The 24661-nt window shown below is 24.9% G+C and overlaps 2 protein-coding genes across 6 annotated transcripts; both read left to right on the top strand.

The window, feature by feature from the left end:
- Positions 1-1565: 1565 nt before the first annotated feature.
- Positions 1566-13376, top strand: LOC409402. Of its 3 annotated transcripts, XM_016917404.2 has the most exons (13): positions 1566-1663; positions 1922-2104; positions 4487-4612; positions 6769-7012; positions 7156-7360; positions 8638-8813; positions 8885-8957; positions 9594-9772; positions 10188-10431; positions 10536-10948; positions 11587-11762; positions 11867-12057; positions 12915-13376. In XM_016917404.2, exons 2-13 carry the CDS (start codon positions 2093-2095, stop codon positions 13237-13239), a joined length of 2364 nt encoding a protein of 787 aa, XP_016772893.2. In that variant the 5' UTR covers positions 1566-1663; positions 1922-2092; the 3' UTR covers positions 13240-13376. The 3 variants fall into 3 exon arrangements, with proteins under 3 accessions (XP_016772893.2, XP_026295190.1, XP_016772895.2); XM_026439405.1 differs by lacking the exon at positions 1566-1663 and having other exon boundaries at positions 1814-2104; XM_016917406.2 differs by lacking the exon at positions 1566-1663 and having other exon boundaries at positions 1815-2104; positions 7168-7360.
- A 976-nt stretch (positions 13377-14352) lies between these two features.
- LOC550691 (putative inorganic phosphate cotransporter) lies at positions 14353-23351 on the top strand. 3 transcript variants are annotated; one of them, XM_006572136.3, is made up of 9 exons: positions 14353-14480; positions 14685-14791; positions 15478-15737; positions 16280-16525; positions 17560-17644; positions 20245-20462; positions 21861-22010; positions 22098-22230; positions 22803-23351. In XM_006572136.3, exons 2-9 carry the CDS (start codon positions 14767-14769, stop codon positions 23246-23248), a joined length of 1563 nt encoding a protein of 520 aa, XP_006572199.1. In that variant the 5' UTR covers positions 14353-14480; positions 14685-14766; the 3' UTR covers positions 23249-23351. The 3 variants fall into 3 exon arrangements, with proteins under 3 accessions (XP_006572199.1, XP_026295192.1, XP_026295191.1); XM_026439407.1 differs by lacking the exon at positions 14353-14480 and adding an exon at positions 14978-15089; XM_026439406.1 differs by lacking the exon at positions 14353-14480 and adding an exon at positions 14942-15089.
- The last annotated feature ends 1310 nt before the right edge of the window (positions 23352-24661 follow it).

Here is a 24661-nt window from a genome sequence, read left to right as displayed (position 1 = left end):
TGTATTTTTGTAAATGTTATCAAAACTATGCATTTAGCATTTGTGGATTGAAAATTTTTAAAAAAAGTTTTTATATCAAGAAAATTCGAAAAATAAGAATTTCAATAAGAAATAGATGCAAAATCTGAGGAAATTTCATAGTAATTCAAACTAAAAATAAACATTATATATAACTCAATAATATCTTTATATAGTTCGATATAATGAAATTAAATCATTTATTTAAATTGTTTCCAAATTTTTTTATTGACTTATTTTTTATTGAAATATAAATTACAACGAATAAATAAATAAATAAAAATAATAATAAGAAATTTATTAATAATTCTAAAATATATAATATTTTTTAAATATTTAAACAAAAACAATCATTGTATTGTTTACATTATTATATAATTTTCCTTTTATATTTATAAAATTCTTTAGTTATATTTTCCTATTAAATATTATTTGTACTTATTATCAGTTAGTAATACAAATTTTAATTTATTTCAATTGATAAAACTCGCCAAATATACACATAAATAAATTAATGAAAAGAAATAAAAAAATGAATGAAAATTAATAAGTTATTTAATAATAATTCTGAAATATTTTTGTAATATTTTTTAAAATATTAATAGGCAATAATTAAATATCACTTAATATTATTTGCATTATTTCTTTTCTAATTTTATATTTATAACATTTTTTAATTACATTTTCAGCATCCTAATAGCTATTACTTTATTCATTGTGAATTGATACAAATCTATTTTCTTCATTCAATCGATAAGTAAAACTCATTCATAGTGACTTATAAATGCATGATGAAAACCTAACTCATTAAATATAAAGTTAAAAGGTTAAAAGTTACCAAATATGAATTCTAATTCTAATTCATCTAAATAAAAACAATTCGGTCAAAACAGAATATCATTATTTTTAAACAGACATTATCTTTTAATACATTCGAAAAATAGGAGAAGAAATGTGCGGAGAAGGTTGACGAGCGAAACGAGCTAATTATGAGTAATTTGCCGCGCGTTAAGAGAGTCGCGTCCGCCTTTCGATCTGGCGGGACGCGAACTAGCCGAGAGAACGAAATTATAAAAAGGTGGGGGCCGTTTACAGTTAAGCGAGATAGCAAGCAGAAGATTCCTTCTCCGGGCAACCTTTCTTCTGCATCCTGCTCGAACGGCAACCGACTAACGGAGAACACACGGATGCAGGCCGAAGAACGTTATTACAACTCGTTGTTTCTCGTTAGCTCGTACACACCAAAAAAATAATTCGCCCGCACAATTTAACGCTCGTGCAACGAACGAGGAGGTTCCGATCCAATTATCTTGGTTCCTGTTTTTAACGTCTCGAATTTTCGCAAATCGAGTCTATCATATTCATCGAACCATATCGAAACGCGTTAGACGAAAAAGACGAGGGGGCAACTGAAAATCGGAAGGGTGCGACGAATAAGAAAAAAAGAAGAGAGGGAAAAGTGGCGCGGTGCGCAAAAGACGTTGAGCATAGAACGGAGCTTGATTCGAAGATCGGTAGTAACTATAGCCAAGGAAACACGTATCCCTTCTCCGACAGGTAGCGCGGGCCAGTCGACTAGCTCTCGCTTCAGAACAGGTGGGCTTGACTCGAGAGAGTCTCGGTCCGCCGCTTACCGCGTGCACAGGTTGAGTTTGTTGTTCGACCGGTCTCTCGAGTTCTCACTTTCGGCCATGAAAAAATTTTATTAGACAATTTGAAATATCGTGCTTATATACATATATATATACATATATATATTATAATAATATATATATATATATATGTATATATATATATATTTATTAGTAGTTGATCAACCCGTGTTAAGCTAATTTCCTTCCAGTTTATCGGTGACTCGACTAAGTGTACGTAGTGCGCGTTTTAAATCAGCGCGGTTTTATAGGTGCGATACGAAACACCGACTTTTTAACTGCGGTTCCACGGAATGGTTCCACGGAGATTCAAAGTCACGAATGCTTCGAATCGATCCATTTACGGATAAATCGGCTCCTTTTTGGACGACGATTCTCTAGATTTTTTGCTGCGAAACATTCAACGATCGTCCCGATTTTGCATGGGTATACACGTAAGTGAATTAGAACAAGATCAAAAGATCTCACAAATGATATTTACCGATTTTCACCCTCACGAATCAATAATGACGGTATTTTTCAATTTCTTTTGATGATTTAAAATATCTGAAAATTATATTTCGAAAATAAACGCACGAAAGATTAGCAATGTCACTTGGATAATTGCATTCGTTTTAATTCGTATATTTTATCCCATATAATCAATAAGCATTTCGTTTAATCGATCGCGAGATAAAAATCATTCCTTATGATTCAAACGGATCGACATAGTTTAGAATCATCCTCACTTCCCATATGGATCGACCAATCGAAAGAATTTCGGGGAAATCTTTCTTTAATCATTGATTAAAGAAAGTATCTTTCGTTCAAAATTAAATCGAAAGATATATTGAAAATGAAAAATCTATTTAATGAAATTGTATGAGAGGAATGATTTGTTTATTGAAATTGCACGAAACGAATAATTTGTTTTCCTATTTGATTGTCGCGCGAAATTATTTATCGTACCTATATCATCTATGGTCCATCATTCACCATTCAATGTCCTTCACCTGGTTATGCAGCCAGCATATCGTGGTTTCGTGAGGAAGGCGACGAATGGACAACTATTAGAAAATTTTGATAAAAGAAAAGAATCGTGGTTTGAAAAGATTGCTTGTTGTCACGGACACGGGTTACGATCAATTATGTACGATATCGTGTTTATTCGAGCGATTCTTTACCCTCGATCCTCAGTGTCTGTAACAGCGCGAAAGCCAGAACGTTGCTTCGAAAAGGGTAACTCGGGCGTATCGGTTCAAGAATCGAAACGCGTTTTCTCCGCATACAGTACACGAACGAAAGAGAACGGCGGCACGTGGCATATCTTTCAACGCTTATGGCGTTCCCGGGTCACGATTGAAATGCGATTTAAAACAATTTCACGCGATTTTATCGCAGTTCCTGAAGCGTCATCGAAATAGAGTTTCTCTGAAGCAAAATCTAATTGAGACTTTGCAGGAAATGAAGATGGTGAATTTATTTGCAACAATTTGAAAGAAATTTAAAAAAATGTAATAATATAAAATTATTAGTTTAATTTTATATTAAAAAAAAAGTAATAATTGAAAATATTTTTTGATACAATTAGTAATTAGTAAATTATGAGATAGATACAAGTTTTTATTTGAATTTTTTATGAAATTTGAAGTTGTTGATTTATATCAAAATGTTAATAATAATATTAATGACTAATATTTTATAATATTTAATATTATTGACATCTTATCATAAATAAATGTAATTCATTGATCTATTGTTGTTTTTTTAATTACAAATTTTTTTTTCTATTAAATTTCTATTAAATGCAAAAAAGAAATGAATTTATATCTATTGTTATTACACGAAACATAATTTATAATATTTTTTTAATACTTTTTATCTATATTTTGTTTACTACATGAAGTAGAATATATTTTTTTAACATGATAATTTAAAAATTGTCAAAAATAAATCTCCTGCTATAATACATAACAATTGCTATGCAATTTATAAATGTTTATAATAAATTTTTTTCTCTAGTAATAGTAAGTGAAGCATTGAGAAATATTTTTTAAACGCAAAATGGCCATGATCAGAGTCATAAATCCAGATCAATTAGACATGTCGATATATTCGATGCTTATGAAAATATGTGTAATTTCATATATGTTCACGAATTCATTAATAAATTGCATATAACAGTAACTAAATTTAAAAAATAGCATCATTTAAAATAATTATTTTAGATAATTTGAAATATTATTTTAAATAATTTCATTTCATAAATATTCATAACTTTAATAGAAATAATATTAATTTCATTTATACAATGAAATATTATTGTTCATAACTTTTATTTTTCTATTTTTAGTCAGATTTGAAATAAAAAAAATTATAAAACAGATATATAATTTATTATTTGAAATTGCTATTTCAAATAAATCAATATTATCTATATTTCAAATAACATTATATTCATGATGTCTTATTTCAAAAAGCTATTTCTTATTTCAATTTCGAATCCAGGCCTGACTTTAACTCTCGCGCAACGGTGATTACATTTTATCGTCTCATTTATCTTAATCGCAACGGCGATAGCAGCTATAGTTGCAATGTTTAAATTCATTCTTCCGCATAGAAAGTTTCGCTGCAGAAAACTTTTTCGCGCGATCGTTTGACGCTATCTCCAAAACTATTCGTTTTTCACCTTCTATTAACGCCTTATTCAATCCTTAATTGCGTCTTCATTCCTATTTACATTCTATCGACGTGTCCATAACACGGTTATGAATTAAAATGAAATTAAAATGGAAAAAAAGAAAAAAGAATAAAATGAGAAACGCGGGATTCCGTAGGAAACGAGCGAAACTCACTGCACCAATGTCACCGGGAGAATGGCCAGGGATCGTTGTGGTTCAGAATATTCGGAGAACATGAGCGACGTGACGACTTGCAGCTGCACAACGAGTTCCGCCGACAAGGCTAGTAGCACATACTAGAATAATCGTTTATCGTTAAGGTAGCGGTAAGTCGTATGGAATTGGATCGTGAATCATATACAATTAATCGAATTTGGAAGAGAGAAACATATATGACTTGAATTCGTCTCAATTTAATAACTAAAGTTTATTTTCGGCCATCATTTTCTTTTCAATTCTTCCAACGAATAAAGACAAAATATATCGGTTTTAAATTTAGGAATATATTAATTTAAAAGTTAATTTAAATTATATTAACTTTATGTATGTAAAATGAAAAAGAGGAACAAGATAAGTTGATCATTTAGAATATCTCGTTTATTTTTTATATTTTTTATAAACAAATTTTTTAGAAAAAAATTGAATAATTTCGAAAAATAAAAATGAAATTTTTTTTTAAATAGAATCATATATTTTTAATGTGCTAGGTTATATATATATAGCTCAATATTTAGTAAAAAATGTATATATTAAAAAATTATTCGCTTAAAAGGTAATTTTAATTTTAAATTTTAAAATTAATTTAAAACTTATAAAGAAAAATAAAGAATAGATAAATATTGCTTTATATATTCTTTTATAGATAACTTGTTTAATAACTTTTTTTCAAGGAGATAACAAGTTGTATTGAAAATTATATTTTTTTTTAAAAAACACGTAAATTTTTATTTTTGAGTTTTTTAAAAAAATGAATAATAATTATATATTTAAAAACTAATATTTAATAAGAATATATATCTTTTGAAATTTTTATCCAATTTTTATCTAAAATATTTTTTAATATTATTAAAAATTATTCTAAATGATTAAATTATTTATATATATATATATATATATATAAAATCAAGAATGATATTATAAAATGTTAATATATATATATTCGTAAGATATCTGTGGAAGATCGATTCTAAAGACTGACAAAAATTGTTATGCAAAAATATTGGTTAATATTTATTTATTAAATTATAAACCATTTAATAAATTAGAAGTAAAATAGAAATAAAATATAATGGAAATAAAGCATTCTATTTCTATCTTGTTTCATCTAACATATCAATGTTTGTAACTTACTAAATAGATGTTAATATTAATATATTTGTTTTAAAATCAATGTACTATTTTATAAATATATTAACTTTTTTTAACTATTATGAAAATTCTTTATATTATTTTATTTAATTTATATTTCATAATATCATAATTCATAATATAGTAGGAATACAATATTAATAATAATATAATGTAGTAAAAATGAATTATTACAATAATGTTTAAATATAATAATAATAATAACAACAACAATAACAACAATAATAATAATAATATAATATAATGGAATAATAACGATAGAAAATTTATGTCATTATAAAATGCATCTTCAGTGATGAATCCTAACGTAACTTAAAAGATTAGAAATTTAATAATTTTAGCATATTATATCGTAATTTTAATATAATAATTTATTTAATTGTAATATTTATTTATTTAATTATTATTTAAATACATATTATGTTCAGATCATATTTATTAATATTATCAAATTATTTTGACAACAGAAATACTTATATAATCTATTTCCAAATTTATCATGTGAAACGATAATTGATTAATTTTATTCAACAAACTATTATATATTTTATTACTATTTTTTTATATTTTTATTATATTTTCTTATTCGATAAATAAGAAAGTAAAGAGATAAAATATATAAAATATACGTTAAATTAGATTAGATAAGTAAGTTAGATTAGATGAAATAAATTAAACGAACTGGTTAGATACTGGATAACTTTATTTTACTTTTAATTAAAGTGGCTTTTAATTAAAGTGGCTTTGAACTAATGTATTCCTAGAGTCAAAACCGTTACATGTATTTTATCCTTATTTATCTAGTATTATTTAATATATCTAGTATATATCAAAAAAGAAAAAAAGAGTTTAAAAATATATGATGCTCTCGGTCAGCTGCTCTAAAACGAAGTTTTACCCAATTCGATCTGGCTTGGTCTGGCTCGATTCGGCTCCGCTCGACTCGATTCGAGCTTGGCTTAGCTTAGCTTATGCTCGAACTAGCACGAATCACTCTTCCGGAAGAGGGTATGAGAGGTATGCGAGACGGCACCGACCGATAATGAGAACAATGATGGTGGTGCTTTCAGTGTTCGTTACGTGGCTGCGGTATGTTTCAAGAGCCGTTTTTCCTACATCCACCTGGTTCACGACCTCGCGATGGAATCTATATAAATCCCATGAGTGCGTATATCAGTGAGCCTGTGAAGCCAAAGGATACGGAATCTTTTTATTTGCACAGTCCTCATGATCTCGTCTACACGAGAATCACTCGTTTATTCGCGGATACGGAGAAACACCGTCACTTTGAAAAGAAAGACGAGACTTTGACTGGTAAGTGGCGCGAGTCCTAGATATTTCACGCGTTCCCGCTAGAGCTCGCGCGTGTCCCGTTTTCTTAGCCAAAGACCGAACTACATTCAACGATTCCCTCCGTGTTAACTTCGCGTTATGATCAAACTAGTTTTTTATTATAGTTTCCGTTCCAGTGAAAGTGGACGTGCATTTCAACAATGGTGTTCTCGACAGACCGTTGAACGAAAACGGTTATACGAACAAATCGGAAATGGGTCAAGAACCGTCCGAGCACGCATACGAACAAATCTGCTTGCGACAGGATTCTGATACCGGTGGTATAGTTAGCAGTTCACAGAAGAAGCTTGACAACACATCCGATCGAAGGTACATACGATACATGCTGTGCTTGCCAGTTCGTGATACACATTCGCTACAAGCTGACATCGAAAAATCATCTCGGATAATTGATGATATCAAAACAATTATAAATTTCGCAATAACAATTTTTCAATACATTTGTTTCTGATAACGCTCGGTCAGCTGTAATCGCAGGACGATTCAATATTTTTCTTAGAAACGTGTTTATTTGTGGAATGTATTAGATTATAACGAAAGTTTTTTTTTTTTTATTTGTATATTTGCAATTTTAATGATCAAGATTTAAAAAATACACCATTTGATTTATTTTTCGTTAATATTAAAATATTCATTTGAAGCTTATTGAGAATATTCGTTTTCTTATCAAATTTTAGACCATCTTACAAAATTAGAAAATTAATAAATTACAAATTGATTAGAAGTAATTATTTTTTTATAATTATAGATTAAATAGAATAATCAAATGTTTCGATTATTCTCGGTTTTTTAAATGACATTAGAAGCCATTTTAAATCAAATCATTTTGATAAAACAGATTCGTAAAAAATTCCAGAGAAATAAATCTAACACACATAATAATAAAATATAAAAATTAAATTATATGATTCATTTTGATCATTAGATATCTTTAGATAAGAATGTGTTTGTTCGTGAAATGTATTTTTTTTTATTTATATATACGATTTTGATGATTAAAATTTGAGAAATACATAGTTTAATTTATTTTTTATTGATATTAAAATAGTTTCGTAGCTTATCAAGAGCACATATATTTTTTTATTATTAAGTCTTGAATTTTCTTGCAAAATTCATCAATTAATAATATTACAAATTGATTAGATTATAAATTATTCTTTTTATAATTGTATATTAAATAAAATAAAGCTAGCTTGATTATTTTCAGATCTTTTGAATGACATTAGAAGCCATTTCGAATATTTTTAGAAAAATTATTTTTAAGAAATAGAATAGTGAAAAGTTCTAGAGAAATAAAACTAAGACGTTCGATATGTAAAATACAATTTTATAAATGATAAAAATGATTAAATTATGATTTATTTCAATCATTATTCTCAAAAAATAAAATGTTCTAGAAACTCTAGAAAAATATAAGAAATTCATACAATACAATAAAAAAGAAAACAAAAAAAACTTTTGCATATATATCTAATTTAATTTTATGTTTCATTTATCGATAAGCTCATGATACTATTATGAGACATGAGAGTGGTATAATAATTTTAATTGAACGTTTGCGAAATCAATGTCGAAATCGATTTCAGCCGTTCCCGGAAAACCGATCGCAGATACAGTAGATCGAGTAGTGCGAGCGAGTCATCGAACATCAGTAGCGAGATCCCTTGTTTCTCGTCTAGTGCATCGACACCATCGCTATCGCGGAATAGCAGCAACGAACGAGTTGGAAAGAATGGGAAGCTTTCCATTGAATCATCGTATGGTACGTTGGTATAGACACATTTTTAGATAAATTGATACATAATTGGTCACAACATCATCTATCGTTTTCAGAGAAAGAAAACTCGACTAAATCGTCACAAGTAGAAAGCGAAAAGGAGATCAAACCAGTCAATGGCGGAGCCAAGTAAGTAGGCCGAACGATAAGACCACAGCATGGAAAATCAAAGAGAAATGGAACCGATTCACAATTCTTGACAAAACATATCATATTAAAATGTTTGATAAGAAATAATCGATTTCGGAAATTCGTAAAACCATTCGGAATTAAGTAAATATTCTATTAAATAGTATTATATTTTGTTAATTTAAAATATTTTATTAATTATTTTATTTTAAAAAATATAAATATCTATTTTTAAAATCAAATTTTTTTATACATGTTTAAAATTCAATATAATATTAATATAAAATATTAATATAAAAAGTATAAAATAGTATATAATAGTATATAATAGTATAAAATATTAATAACATTAATAAAGTTTTTAGAAGATTAGATTAAAAAATAAATTCATCATTAACGTAAAAAATTTAATTTGGCAAATATAAATAAGATATAAAACAAATAATTATTAATAATAATCAATTAAATATTTTAGTTAGAATAATTTTAATAACGTTATAACTGTAATAACTGTAATAACGTCTTATTAAGAATTTGCTCATTTTATCTATAATAATCTAATACAAAATAAAAAATATCGTTTATGTTATTAGTATCATATTTTTCATCTTTTGCAATATCGCTCATTTTTCTTAGCTTTGCCAAACCACCGCCACCACCACCACCACCTCCATTACCAGATAAGGAGGACATCGTAGTGCTTATGGTGAACACTAAACAAAACGCAGAACTTACAGCAAAGGAAGAGAAAAGAGATGCATCCGGTGATGCGAATCGTAACGGAAGAAGTGAAAATGGGTCTGTTCCATCCACAGGTAAGCATTATCAATTCTCAAACTTGTCTCGATTCGTACCATTTAAAAAAAAAAAAAAAAAAAAGAAAAGGGAAAGCGAAAAAGAGAAAAGATTTTATAAAATGACACAAGAATATATATTAGTCGAAAGGAAATGAAAAAAAAACCGAAAGCAAAAGAAGAATGATAGAAAAGGAGTAAAAAAATTTAATCGAGTCGAACGACTGACCGATTTTAAAATTGAAAAATCGACATGTGTCGCTAGTACGCGGATTTTAACGATAATGATAATAATAATTAAAGCCTCGGTGAATCGCGAAGACGGCCACTTACTAGACCATAGCGCTCATCAAGCATATAATACACTTACCTAGATTTCACTTGTCCGACGCATACTATGATTCGTTCCCCCTACCTCGTTTCTGTTTCGGAACAGCGATCAACAAGTCCGACGTATCTTGCGGCGAGCGTCAGCAGCCGGAAGTACCTCCTGCCAGTCCACCGGCGGACACCGAGGAAATTAAGACGAGTCAAACGGCTCATCTGGTCAACAAACATATGGTGCTACCGTTTATACCACCCAAGTTCGCGAACGCGGACTCGAACACTTTACTTAAACCATCCGAGTATTTGAAGAGTATTTGCAAGGTTTCAACAAAAAGTAACTTATTAAAAGCAAGGTCAGTAGGATATTAAAGAAAAAAATCAAAATATGTGTTTCAAATTTTTCATATTTGATATATCGAATTAATTGTCAAAATTATATATAATATAACGTTTATAGATCGGTGGACAATTTGGATATACAGAGCAGAAGCGGAGATCGAAGGGAAAACTGTATCAGATCGGAAGGGATAGAAGATCAAGAACCCGAGATATTGGTAGTAGCTGCGACAGAAGGGGAGCGAGAAAGAAGGGGTGTCGAGGAAGAGGAGAGGATAATAGTAGAGGAAGAGAAAGAATTAACTGCAGGACCTCCACCACCACCTATGTCTCCACTTCAAAAATTGCGACGAACCAATGAAGAATCTGGAATGATTGCGAATGTCGATCTCGAATCCCCAAAAACACCGCAGCCACTCGCGACCATAAGTATTCAAGATCTGACGAGTATTCAGCTTCGAAGAACCACCACGAAAATGAACGCAACGAAAACATTTTCTGCTCCTCCGCCGCGTAGCGTGTCTATGACTAATGGTAAGTAAATAATGACAAAATAATAATAAAATTATATATTACATACATGAAAAATATGATTAAAAATATATTCAAAAATTTACAATAAATATCTATTTTGCTCAAAGTATGTTCTTTCGGCATCAATACATCATTAAACAAGTGAATTAATGTAAGATAAATTTCTAAAAGCCTGCTGGTTAAATCATTTTGAGTATCATTATCATCATTATTGATATGAAATATCATTGCAACAAATTTCTTTTATTAATATTTTTAGTTTTGAAAAAAATAATCACAGGAAACTAATTCAAATGAAAATATGATGGTTGATTAAAAATAATTATTTTTTCTTTGGTCAAAAATTCATAAAATCATGGTCTAATAAGCAAGTATATTGTCTAAAGTAACGTTTGTTCTACTATTCCACTTTGTTAAAATATTTCAATTCAATCACTATAAGTTATGTGATATAAAATTTCTACTTATAAAAAATTGATAAATTCATATGAATGCGTAAACTACAAAATATTATAAACAATTAATAAATGACGTTTCTAGAAAAATATAAAAAAAAAATCCCGATATTTTTTAGACATACTATATAAAAACTCGCGTCGGATATTTTAATGGATTATTCTAAGTATCGATATTCTTAGTTTCAGAATCATTCTTTATTCAAAAAACCGATTTGATCGCGGAACTAAAAAGAACCAAGGACATTCCTGGAATTAAAAAACTAAAAGTGGAAATGGCACAAGTTGAGAAGACACAAGAGCAAAATCTTATGTCCGAGATCAACAAAGTATTCAATGTTTCGAATTTTGTGGATCAGGTAAACAATTAAAATCGATTTTTTTTTCATTCTTCTTCTATTACATTATAGTATTTTTTTTCATTTAATGTTTATTTAATGTTAATTTATCGATTTTTCAAAAGATTCCAGAGAAAGATAGTTCCGGAAACGTGATACCGATATGGAAACGACAAATGTTAGCACGAAAAGCTGCTGAGCGAGCAAAAAAAGAATTAGAAGAACAAATTGCCAGAGAAAACGAAGAAAGACGACAAAAAGCGATTCCTGCATGGAAAAGGCAACTTCTCGCTAAAAAGGATAATGAAGAAAAAAGGTTTAATATTTGCTCGTTTATAATTATCATCAGATCAAACTTCATTTTGGAAATAATTTTTCTAAACTTTCTTTGTCTTGTCACATAATGGTTTTGAATTTAGGAATATAATTATTCAAATGTTAATAATAAGTTAATTTGATTGCTATATATTTATTTATTCATCAATATTATCAGAAAATACAATAAAAATATAAAAATCTAAATTCAAAAGATTTCCAAATTTATCATCGTGAAAACAACTTTTCCTTCTCTCATCCAATTTCTTATAGAATGCTAACACGATGTTAATAATATAATTTTATCTAACTTTATACGATATAATGTAATTTAAATCACACAATATGCTAAAAGTATCAAATTTTAAATATATATACTTTTGAACTAATTTTTAGATTTTTCGATATTTTTCATTCATTGAATGCTATCAAAAAATACAATAAAAATATAAAAAGTTTCGTATTTAATGTCTATCCATTAATAATATTGATATCATTTTCATAAAAGTGATATTATAAGTATTCACATAATCAATTTCCAAATTCATTATCGTGAAAATAAATTTTTTTTTAAAATGTTAATACAAAATCAACAATTTAACTTAATAATTTAATCTAATCTAATTTAAACTTTAATTTAAACTTATCAACTTAACCAACTAAATATGCTAAAAGTACCAAATTATAAAAAAATAAGTAATGAATTTTTAAATTCAATCGCTATATTTTGTCTTTATTCATTTCGACTGATATTAAAAAATATAAAACGAATTATTATTATTAAAAAAAAATAATGTCCCAAAATGAAGTTTAAACTTGTCATAATTCTAATAAACGATAATACTTTTATTTAAATAGACTGAGCCAAGCACATGTGATGCCAACGTTCAAAGTGGATGCGACACCGTCACCAAGACGTGATGTTTCGCCTTCGCCAAATCCATCAAATCCATCAAATCCACCAAATCCATCAAATCCACAAAATCCGCCAAATCCGCCAAATCCACCACGTACCCACCGACATGAAGAGAAATCAGAAGCAGAAGAGAAAAAGGAAGACACCAATATTTCGAATCGCGGACCGTATGCAACGCAAGCGAATCAGATGGATGATGATACACAAATTATTCCTTGGAGAGCGCAACTCAGGAAAACTACCAGCAAGCTCAATATTTTGGATTAATTATTCGAATATCTTTCGTTCGTTTATTCATCGTGATAATCGGAAGTGATAGAGACAGATTGCATTATGTGGTGTTTGTATATAGAATCGAGTAAAATTTATATCAAGGAATTCATTAAAATGTTCTTCGAGTAACATTGCTTTTTACCCTTCACAAATTTTTATTAATCGATTCAAGAAACCGATCTAATATACATTATTTTACAATAAAGATTAAATAATATTCAATATTTCAGAAACTGAAATTCGAAACAGAATCCTTTTGTTTATTTATAAAATAAAAATGATATCAAATGACATTAAAAAAAAAGGATGTGCATATAATAAATAATTTTAAATTTGAATTTATTTTCGAATTACTTCATGCTTCGAGTTATTATAACTTCCTTTTAAAAATTCAAAAATTATAGAATAGTTTTTGTTCTTAATAAAATTTCAATATTTCTTATAAATTATGAACTTAAATTATATATATATATTTTTTTAATTCAAATCATTTTTAATACAGATTATTTTTCTTATTATATTGTTCCTGTCATGCTAGAGACAAATATGTAAATTCTCTTTTTTTTTTTTTTGAATAAAAATATAGGAAAAACATAATTTTTATTTTTTAATTTCAGATTATAATAAATTTATTTCAACTACAATAAAGCAATATTTTATAATAAAATAAAACTCTGAAGCAAATGCATAAGAAAATCTTTCATATTTAAAGTATAAATTTATATATAAATTTTCTTAAATTATCATAAAATTTATCTTAAAATTTTCATAAATTATCGAATTGTATATTCATTATATATTCATCATTGTATCTAGAATAAGAAGGATAATATGAATAAGTGATGTATTTCGTATTTTTTTATTTTTGCTAGTTTTCAAATAGTTTTCAAATTGTAAACTGTTCAAGTGGGGATGTAAATAGTTGGCAAAGATAAGAATGCATAAATATATGTAACGAAATATTCGCGATCTACTTAGTTTAGTTCGATCATTAGAAGAATGAGTATGAGCGCGGTTGCAAATAGGAATACCAACACAAGCATACACAAACGCTTACCGTTGAAGCAATTTGCGTTGTCGTAACGTCATCACTGGCACGCTGTGGGATTACCGCGCAGTTCAACTGACGGTTGCCAATAACACGCTGTGTTCTCAAACCCTTCGCGAGTTTTTACCACCGCCAGTTTTGATTCTCTTTTATGACTTTGTCTCTGGCTCTAGAAGTATCTTGCAAAGTATCTGTTTTGTGTCTTGCATTTTTCTTTGCTCAGTCATTTCCAAACTTTTCAAGTTACATTTTGCAGAGAAAAAAGCACAAGTGTTTTCTAAAGCATTGAAACATCTGCCAATCAATTTTTCTTATTTTTTTCTGAACTTTTTCTTGTCTTTTTTTACTCTTTTTCAAACTTTTTCTTAATCCTTTTTTAATCCTCTTCTAGCTTTTTTCTTCTTCTTCCTTAATCGAGTATTTAAGAAGAACAATTTCTTAATTATTGTGTTACAACCGAATTGTATCAAATAATGGCCTCGAAATGGAAGGTTTTAGGTAAGCTATCTTTGCATTTATATATTTATATATCACGAAAATAGATTTTGCTCGGCATTAAATTAATTTTCCTCGCGTTCAAGGCATATTTAAAAATGCAAATTATCATAATAATTTACGTTATCACAATAATTCTGTTTAACGATCAAGATGTATATACATTCAAATCGAATTTCTGAACTGAAGCACAGGAGCATTCTACGCAATGTAACAGCATGCTTACCTCAAAGAGGACCGTGATGGTATGCCAACCAACAATATAAATAGCAAGCGGATATAAGTCAAGTTCTGGGTGAAGGTTGTTGCCAATTTTCAAATGCTGCATTAAATAACTCGAAAAAAAGTTGTATTGCAATTTAAATGAAAAAAAAAAATTATATTTCAATTTTTAATTTGTAAATTAGCACAATGGTGTAAGCGAAGTTGATCGATCTTTTGAAAGTCACACAACTATCCCTTTTATTCGATTGGTTAATTGTTTGCGATAAACCAATAGGATCAGCTGCATTTACGGATATTATGCAACTTCCGTTAATTTTAATTTATCGAATAGCGGCGCTGTTCAATAATGCGATGTAACAAATTAGAAATGATCTACTTGAAATGATTCGTGAATTTGAATTTGAGGATACAACATAGCAATTAAATTTTCAGTAATTTTCTTAATTTCCTTTTCATGCTTTCAGATATATTAACGTGCAAACAAGTGTTAAACATCATGGTGATCTTTGGTTTCATGTTAAATTATATGTTACGTGTAAACATGACGATTGCCATAGTATCAATGGTGATTCCAAGCAAGGACAGTTCACACTCGAGCAGCTATAATAGAACAAACGAGTGCTTCGATCACGAAATCAAAATAAACGTTTCTCTGCACAATAACGAATCAGCGATGATCGCTTCTAATTCTACTATATCTTCGTTCCCCTATCCACCTAGGCACGTACGTTACAGTTTATCTTTTAAAAATTTATCGTTTTTAAAAAAATTAATAATATAAATATTTTGGAAAAAAATTATTAAATAAAAATTAATTTAAATAAAAAGCAATCATAATTAAATTTTAAAGAAACTTTTTAAAAAAGAATACAAGGAAATTAACTATTAAATTAATTCTTATTATTTTAATTAAAAATAATCATCATAAATGATTTCGATTACTAATAATTAATATCAATGACAAAAATATTTTTTTTATATTCTACTTGTTATTACCATTATTAAAAACAATAAAAAATTAATTATAATTAAAAGAATATATATATATAATTATTTATAATTAAAATAAAATTTCATCATTGAATGGTGCAATTAAAATAATTTTTAGCATTTATAATTCATAAATCATTATTATTAAAAATCAAATTTATTCAAAAATATCCAAAAATATTAATTTGTATATCATAATCTTTGAAATTTCAATTATGATCTTTGTTTTCTTTTTTCATTCCTTCAAAATGATCTCGTTTTTGCTTTACTTCTTAGGAAGAAATTAATCAAACGAGATATCCGTGGAACGAATATGAAGTTAATATCATATTGGGCAGTTTTTTCTGGGGTTACATATGTACCGAGTTACCGGGTGGACGACTCGCTGAAATAATAGGACCTAAAAAAGTTTTTGGATACAGTATGTTAGTATCCAGCGCTGTTACATTTTTAACACCCTGGTTGGCAACTTATGGTTATATCGCAGTTGCCATGTTAAGAACAGTAATTGGATTTATGTTGGTGGGTTTTCCTTACAATAATTGAGGAGTTTATAACAAAAGTGATCTTTGTTTAATTTAGAAACAAACTCCATCATAATTCATAATTTAATTAAATATATTATTTTTACAATATAATGATAAATAATATTTAAGTAGATTTTAAGAAAATTTTTAAAGGATTCAAATCCAATGATTTTGATATATATTGTCAAAATCATGACATTGAATAATGAATAAAGTTTTAGTTGACAATCGTTATTTATAAAAAAGTTATTAACAAAAAATTTATGAATAGAATATAATTTAATAATATTATGTGTAAGAAGATATTTAAAAAAAAATATTTTAAATTTTGAAATTTTTTAGTTTTAAATAAAAAATATAAATTAGATTATATTATTCGAAAATAGAATCTCTTTATAGCCAAATTCACTGTGTTTATGTATAATAATTTTTATAAGATGATATAATTCTACTTATCTAATATTGCTAAAAATTTTGATTTTTTTTTATATATAATTATTTTTTTTAAGAATTATCTAATTTAATTTTAATTTTAATTAAGAATGAATTTCATTTCTTTTTTTTCTTTTTGCAAAATATATGCATGGACAAAATAAATTCTATCCTCTATTTTTATATACATTTTCAAAAAAAAATCTAATTCAAATTTACATGATATATTATTTTATGAAAAGAAAAATCAAAATTATTAATTACTGTATTTCAATATGAAAAAATATTATTCATTCTTTTTTTGATAACAACTTTTTTATAAAGAATGATTATTGGCTAGAAGCCTTTGGATGTTATTCAGGATCTTGTATCTAACTTTTTTAAAAAAGTTTTATGATTGAGAAATACCATATAAATATTTTATTAAAAAAAAATTTAACGTATTATAAAAAAGTAAAAATTTTAGAATATTTCTCATTTTTCTGGAAAAAATGAAAATTGATAAGGATTGTTTTTGATATAAATTTAATTCTTAGCAATTTTAATTGATTCGAATTGGCAAAATAGTCTTTATTATCAGTCTATCTCGACATACAGGGAGCTACTTGGCCTGCCATCCAACCAATGACCGCCCGATGGATACCACCAACGGAACGCAGCAAATTTGTCTCAAATATGATGGGTAAATAAATGTATGGATTATAAAATAAAATGGAAGGAAACATTTAGATAAATTTTTTTTTTAATATTCGTAATTTTCAATAAAAAAAAAATTGCTTTTTATAATATTTAAATTGAAATTTTAATCTGATCAAGAAATTTTTTTAAGATACTACAAATGAAAAAAAAATTAAATATAATTTTTATAAATTTAATAAATTTTTTTAGAATAATTTAACTATTGTTTTCAGGAAATAATGTTTCTTTCTATATAGAAATAATTTTAGATGAAAAATTTGGAATAAATTAAAGAAAACTATTATTTTACAATAATTCTTAATTTATTCATTTATGTTATAAATATCATTTCATATCCATTATATCCATTATGAAAATCAACAAATTTTTAATAAAAGATTAAAAATATACTATAATTAATAATTGTATAATATAATAATAAAAATAAGAATTAAAAGATCAAAAAATATATTTAAAGAAAAGCTTTAAAAAAAATATGAAATTAAAACTTCAAACTCTTACCTTATATCAAAAATTAATTTTATAGAAACATCTATATTACATACAAAATCTGAAATATTAAACGTAATTTTTTTTTTATAATTAGAAAATAATCATATGATTTTATTTTTTTTTTGTTTTGTTTATTTCATTAAACAGATTATAGGATCATTTAAAAAATTTATTATATATCTAAAAACAATAAAAAAGTTCATACAAACATATGTTCTGAATATTAAAAATTTGACGAATTGAAGTTTCCCAAATAATAAAAGAATATTAAAAAATTAAATTCATTAATAACAATATAATGGAAATATTGAAATGCAAATATTTTTACTCTTTTTTAATTAAATATAAAATGATAAAACATAAAATTATTCATATTTCATAAATAGGAATAAATAAAGTATACTAATATTTTCATTCTAATATTATTAATATTTTTAAAAAAGTTTGAATTTTCAATATTTTTACATTTTTTTATATTTAATTAATTCAATTTTAATACAAAAAATAAAAAAAATTATTTTTATATTTAATTTATAATTAACTCAGATTTAAGTATTTATATTTTTCTAATTTAAAAAAATTAGAATAACATAGAGAAAGTAATTCATTCAAATAATTTTCTAAAGAAAAAAAATATAAAATGAGACATCAAAGATATTTTTTCTGTTAACAAAAAAAAAAAAGCTTAAAGTTTTAAATAAATTTTGAAACTTGAAATCAAAAAATTAAATATTAATTAATATATTTAATATAAGTTATTTTAAATATTAAATATAAAATATAAAAATTAAATATACAAGAAGATATATTATTCTCCCCTTCTTTAAATTCGTCCAAATGAAAACTAATGTGTGTAATAGTGGTCATGGATCTATGATTGATCACGAACATGGGGTCGACCTTAATGTAATATACGTATATACAAAGCATGAATTCGATAACTTACAGAATGTATTTTAAACAAAATATAAGATAATTTTTTAAATCAACATATTAATATTTATTTTATATTTTTAATTCAATTATAAAATATTATTATAATCTAAAATCAAAGATAAAAATACAATATTAATTCTATATCCATCAAAACAAAAATCTGCACATAATGCTTCTATTTCTGGTATTGTTCTTTATAAAAATACTTTTACTTCAGATTTGACATGTTTTTTACAATCAATTCCTAATGTAAATATGTCAAATTTTATATGTATATTACTTATAACTTTGTACAAATATCGAATTACATTTTCATATATAAATGAAAATTAGCATTTATTTTACAAAAAAAAAAACACATTTGTTTTCGATATAAGATATAATTCAAAATATTACATTTCATTTTTCTTCATAAAAAAAAAAAGCATACGAAATGAAATATATTATCACTTTTTATTAAAATTAATTATTAAAATTAATATATTGCAATCATTTCCAATAAAAAATATTATTTATAGTAATAATTATTTATTTTATTATTATAATAATATATTATAATTGTAAATAATAATTATTTATTTTATTATTAATTTGAAAAATTATGGAAGACAGAATATAAAAATATATTTCTTTTTTGTTAAAACTTAATAAAAATTTATACATTTAAATATATAAATTGAAAATGAAACTATCGTAAAACATATTTTATTTATAATGATGAAAAGATTATATTTAAATAGTTAGTGATAAATATGATATAAGAATTTTTTTTGATTTGGTAATTAAAATATATAAAAGAATTTAATTGAAATCGAATTCCAAATGACTTTTCTTATATAAATTTATTTTATTAATTATTAATTAATTATTTTTTTAAGAGCAAAATATTCTCTAATCAATTATTTAAAAAGATTCTAATATGATATTTTTTATGATAAGATAGTGAAATAAATTATTTTTCGCAATAAAATCAAAATATGCTACTATTTTATAATGAAAAATGAATATATATTCTGAATATATATCTTCTTGTTGCATATAAAAAAATATTTTATTTTCCGTAAAATAAATAAAATATATTACTTTTTATATAATACTTAAATATAGTAAATATAGTAAAAAATGAAAAAAAAATTTCTTTATATATGTATTTAGCTTCATCGCTTGGAGCAGCATTAACAATGCCAATTTGCGGATTTTTAATTGCTTACTTTGGATGGGAATCTGTATTCTACGTAACAGGAACAATAGGTCTCATGTGGAGTATAGCTTGGTTTCTCTTAATATTTGACTCTCCCGCCCAACATCCGAGAATTTCGATTGAAGAACGTCGATACATCGAAGAATCGATCGGTACTACTACTACAACAAAGGTGTAATAAAGAATTGAAAAATGTGATTTATAATTCAATATGGATAAAAAGTTCAAGGAATATTTTTTTTTTTTTTTTTTTTTTGCTAGAAATAGAATCTTTCGTAATTGTATTAATAGAAAGATAAAAATGGATAAAATAATTTTCGAATGATAGAATAAATCATTCTAATCATTCTATTTTTCAAATATTATATAATATTTAATCTATATATTTTTATCATAAATTATAATCAATTTTATCATAAGTTTTTTAACATAAATAATTATACAGAGTTATATTCTTTTTATTCCTCAAACGATCAAATTTTTCTAATCTTTATGATTATAAATTATATATTTTTGCTAATTTTATTTTTACAATTTTTTGAACTTTTTAAATATTTTATATTTTGTTTCAATAGATTAAAAAAAAAACATTTTTATTTGATTATGTGTAATAATTGAATTACGGATATTTATGCATTTATGCAAAATTTGAATATATAAATTAATATACTAGAGAATATATATTATATGCAAAGATGTATAAAAAAATTCAAAGTATAGTATACATTATTAAAGATATAAGACAAGTTTTCATTTTTTTAATCATCTTTTAATCATGAAAATTTAATTTTGCATAAAAATCCAGAGTTTAATAATGATTATATTATAATGATTATGATTCGTTATTATATTTATAATATACATATTATAAATATACATATTAAAACAATTACAAAACAGTTATTCAGAATAAAATAATTGAATTGTTTGGTAACAATGACAGTATTTAAATATAAGAGATTCTATTTTATTATATCGAATGTTGCAGCAATGTTTTTTATTGAGTTATAATTATGATTTTATTGAGTTAATATTATAATATTATAATGTTGTTATTATGATGTTTTCTATTAGTACAAATTTTTGATAATATTATTATACTTCAATCTTTTGAAAAAAAAAGTATTTTTTACAAATTATGAGATTTATAAAAAATATAATATTTATATCAAATTGAAAGAAGAATTTCGAAAATTGAGTCATATAAATTTTAAATATTATCATATTATAATATTATAATATTATTATATTATTATAATATTATCAATAATCAATAAATTCATTTCAATAATCTTCGAAATATTTTTTTAAATTTGATTTCAAAAGATTTCTTGTGACAATACTTGGAAATGAATTATAAAATTTGAATTAAATGAAGAGAATACTATGAAGAGAATACTCAGATTACAGAATCTATCAGATTATAAAAATAATTGTTGCTATTTTTTTGATATAAAAAAATAAAAAATATTTTACAAACTTTTTATCCATATTAATAATTCAATGGAAATTGTACTATATAAATATAATTATAGTACATATAAATTATACTATATTTATTCTTTTACAGAGATTATCTGTCCCATGGAAATGCATTTTTCTTTCGATTCCTGTTTGGTCTATCGTGTTGACTCATAGCTGCAATGTGTTCGGTTATTTTACTGTTGTGAACCAATTACCAACGTACATGAAATATATTTTAAACTTTAATATCAAAGAAGTTTGTACTGACATATATTATTTTATGAAATTATTACTCTCTTTTATATTATTCTATCAAATTATTTTTCTTTCTTCTCCTCTGTAGAATGGAATGTTATCTTCCTTACCATATCTCGGAAAATATATCTTTGCCGTGACAACATCAACTGTGGCTGATTATTTATTTAAAAATAAGAAACTGTCGGTAACATCTATTCGAAAGATATTTACTTCTTTTGGTAAGTACAGAAATTGTTCGATATTATTTAAATTCAAAATTACAAAATTTACATAATACTATGTCATGAATAATATTATACTTAATATTAGATGTGAAACATATTTCACGTTATATTACTTATAACAATATTCAATATTTTCTGTATTGATTTATTTCTTTATAAGATACATATATTTTCTTTTTTTTAATATAATTAGAATTTTTATTATGACACTTTGTTGAAGTAAAAATAACTCACTGAAACATATTATGCAAATTGTAACAAAGAAAGAAAAAACATTTACACAATATCTTTTAATTCTATTTATAATTTTTGATAATAATCACAATAATCATTAAAAAATAATTAATCACTATAAGAAATACAATGCCGTGTCGAAAAAGCATTGTATTTTTAAAATACAATCCTCGTATAAAAGTCAATTAATATTCTTTGTGCAAAAATTATATTTTATACTAACATTAAATTCCTATAAAAAGCTCTTCAACTCCAGATAAGAAATTCTTGCTCTACATCAATCATTTTATTTCATTTTATTTTCTTTTCTTTTTTTTTTTCTTCTTTTTTAGCCGTATTAACTCCAGGATTATTAATGATCATACAAGCAAATTACGGATGCGATCGTGTTACATCTGTATCAATCTTTACGATTGCTCTAACGATTAACGGTGCAGTAACGGCAGGTTATCTGGGAAACGGCTTAGACATTGCACCCAACTTTGCAGGAACTATCTTTGGTATGATGAATACACTTGGTTCTTTAGGCGGATTATTAAGTAGCTACATGGTCGGGACGATAACCTATAAAAATCAAACTTATGCTCGATGGAGTATTATTTTTTGGATATTGGCATCGATTTATTGCTTTGGTGCTTTCACATTTCTCATTTTTGGTAATGGTCAATTACAGACATGGAACAATCCTGAACAAAAGCAAAACCGAAAAAAAGCTAATACAGATAATAATTTCGATGCGATAGAATTCGCATCGCTAAAGGAAAATACTGTTTCTTAACGAAACTATCGAGATTTTATTCAACTGATTATTTAATTTTAAAGGTCAGATAATTAGACAACTATAAATTATAAGTGTCAATAATAATTATATTTTACAGTTATCTATCTGTTGTAATTTTTCATTGTTATCGTTATATAGTTCATACATTGTTAAACAATTGTAAATTTCAAAGTTTAAGAAAAATAGACAAATAATTTAATCATTAGGGAAATGTTTATCCCTAATAAAACAAGTAAGAAAGTAAAAAAAAAAATACAAAAGAAATTAAGTTATTATATCATATAGAGATAGATTAAAAACTGAAATTAAAAGTAATTATGAATAAGAAAACTATGACATATACAATAAGATTAAAATAAAGAATAAAGAGAAAAGCATTAAAGAAAATAAAATAATATTAAAAAAGAAATATAATAAAGTTAAAAACAAAATATAAAAATTCTGTTTGTTTTAGTTATTGTTAAGAATTTTTAATATTTGTAAAACAATATAAATTAAAAGTATTTTTGTCAAATTATTAATTTCATATATTCAAGTATATTTAAAAAATATTTAGATAAATCGAAAACAAAGAAATAGACGAAATCATAGACGAGATATAAAAACATATATTTTTTATTTTATGAAATTTTCTATTACGTAAATAAAATATCGATATTGTGAAAAATTATTTTATTCACAATAGATATAATCATTGATGTTAGTCAATAACTATTAATAGATTTTTATTTATTAAAGTTTTAAAAGAATTTAAAGCAATTGCATTATATGCAACTGACAACTATTAATAGTAATTTTACATCGTAATTCTAATTCGAGATTTCTAATATGCAATAATTTAATTTTTGTGTTTTTCTATCTTTTTTTTGTTTTTCTATCTGATTAAAATATTATTACTTTTTTAATTATTATAAAAAAAAATTATTTAATTCAATGAAATATTTGAATTTTTTTAAGTTTTTTTGTTACTTTTACTAATTTGAATATTATTATTTTTAATATACTTATATAATATACTTATTAATTAGAGAGTTCCCTTACATACTCTATTATCAAAGACTTACGATGTATTAACTATCAGCAATGAATATTATTTTAATTTTATCTTAAATAATTATTAAATAATAACAAATATAAAGATAAATATTTGTAAATAGATTAAATAAAAATTAATTTTATTGCACAGTATAAATATAATTTGAAATACGTATGATATACATAAATAAGTAGTTTATAATCGAATATCAATATTTTGACATCTTGTGAATTTTTTTACTCAATTTAAAGCTACAAATTACATTTTTAATGTTGAATAAATGATTCCAAAAATGTGGGAGTATTGGTTCATTGGAGATTTCTAAAGTATTTTCAAGCAATATTTTTCTTTGTAATAAATTTCGTTCTATGTTA

The sequence above is a fragment of the Apis mellifera genome, linkage group LG3 (assembly GCF_003254395.2).
Source record: "Apis mellifera strain DH4 linkage group LG3, Amel_HAv3.1, whole genome shotgun sequence".
NCBI classification, from domain to species: Eukaryota; Metazoa; Arthropoda; class Insecta; order Hymenoptera; family Apidae; genus Apis; species Apis mellifera.
The sequence above is the reverse complement of the archived record's forward strand: the minus strand, read 5'-3'. Positions and strand labels throughout refer to the sequence as shown.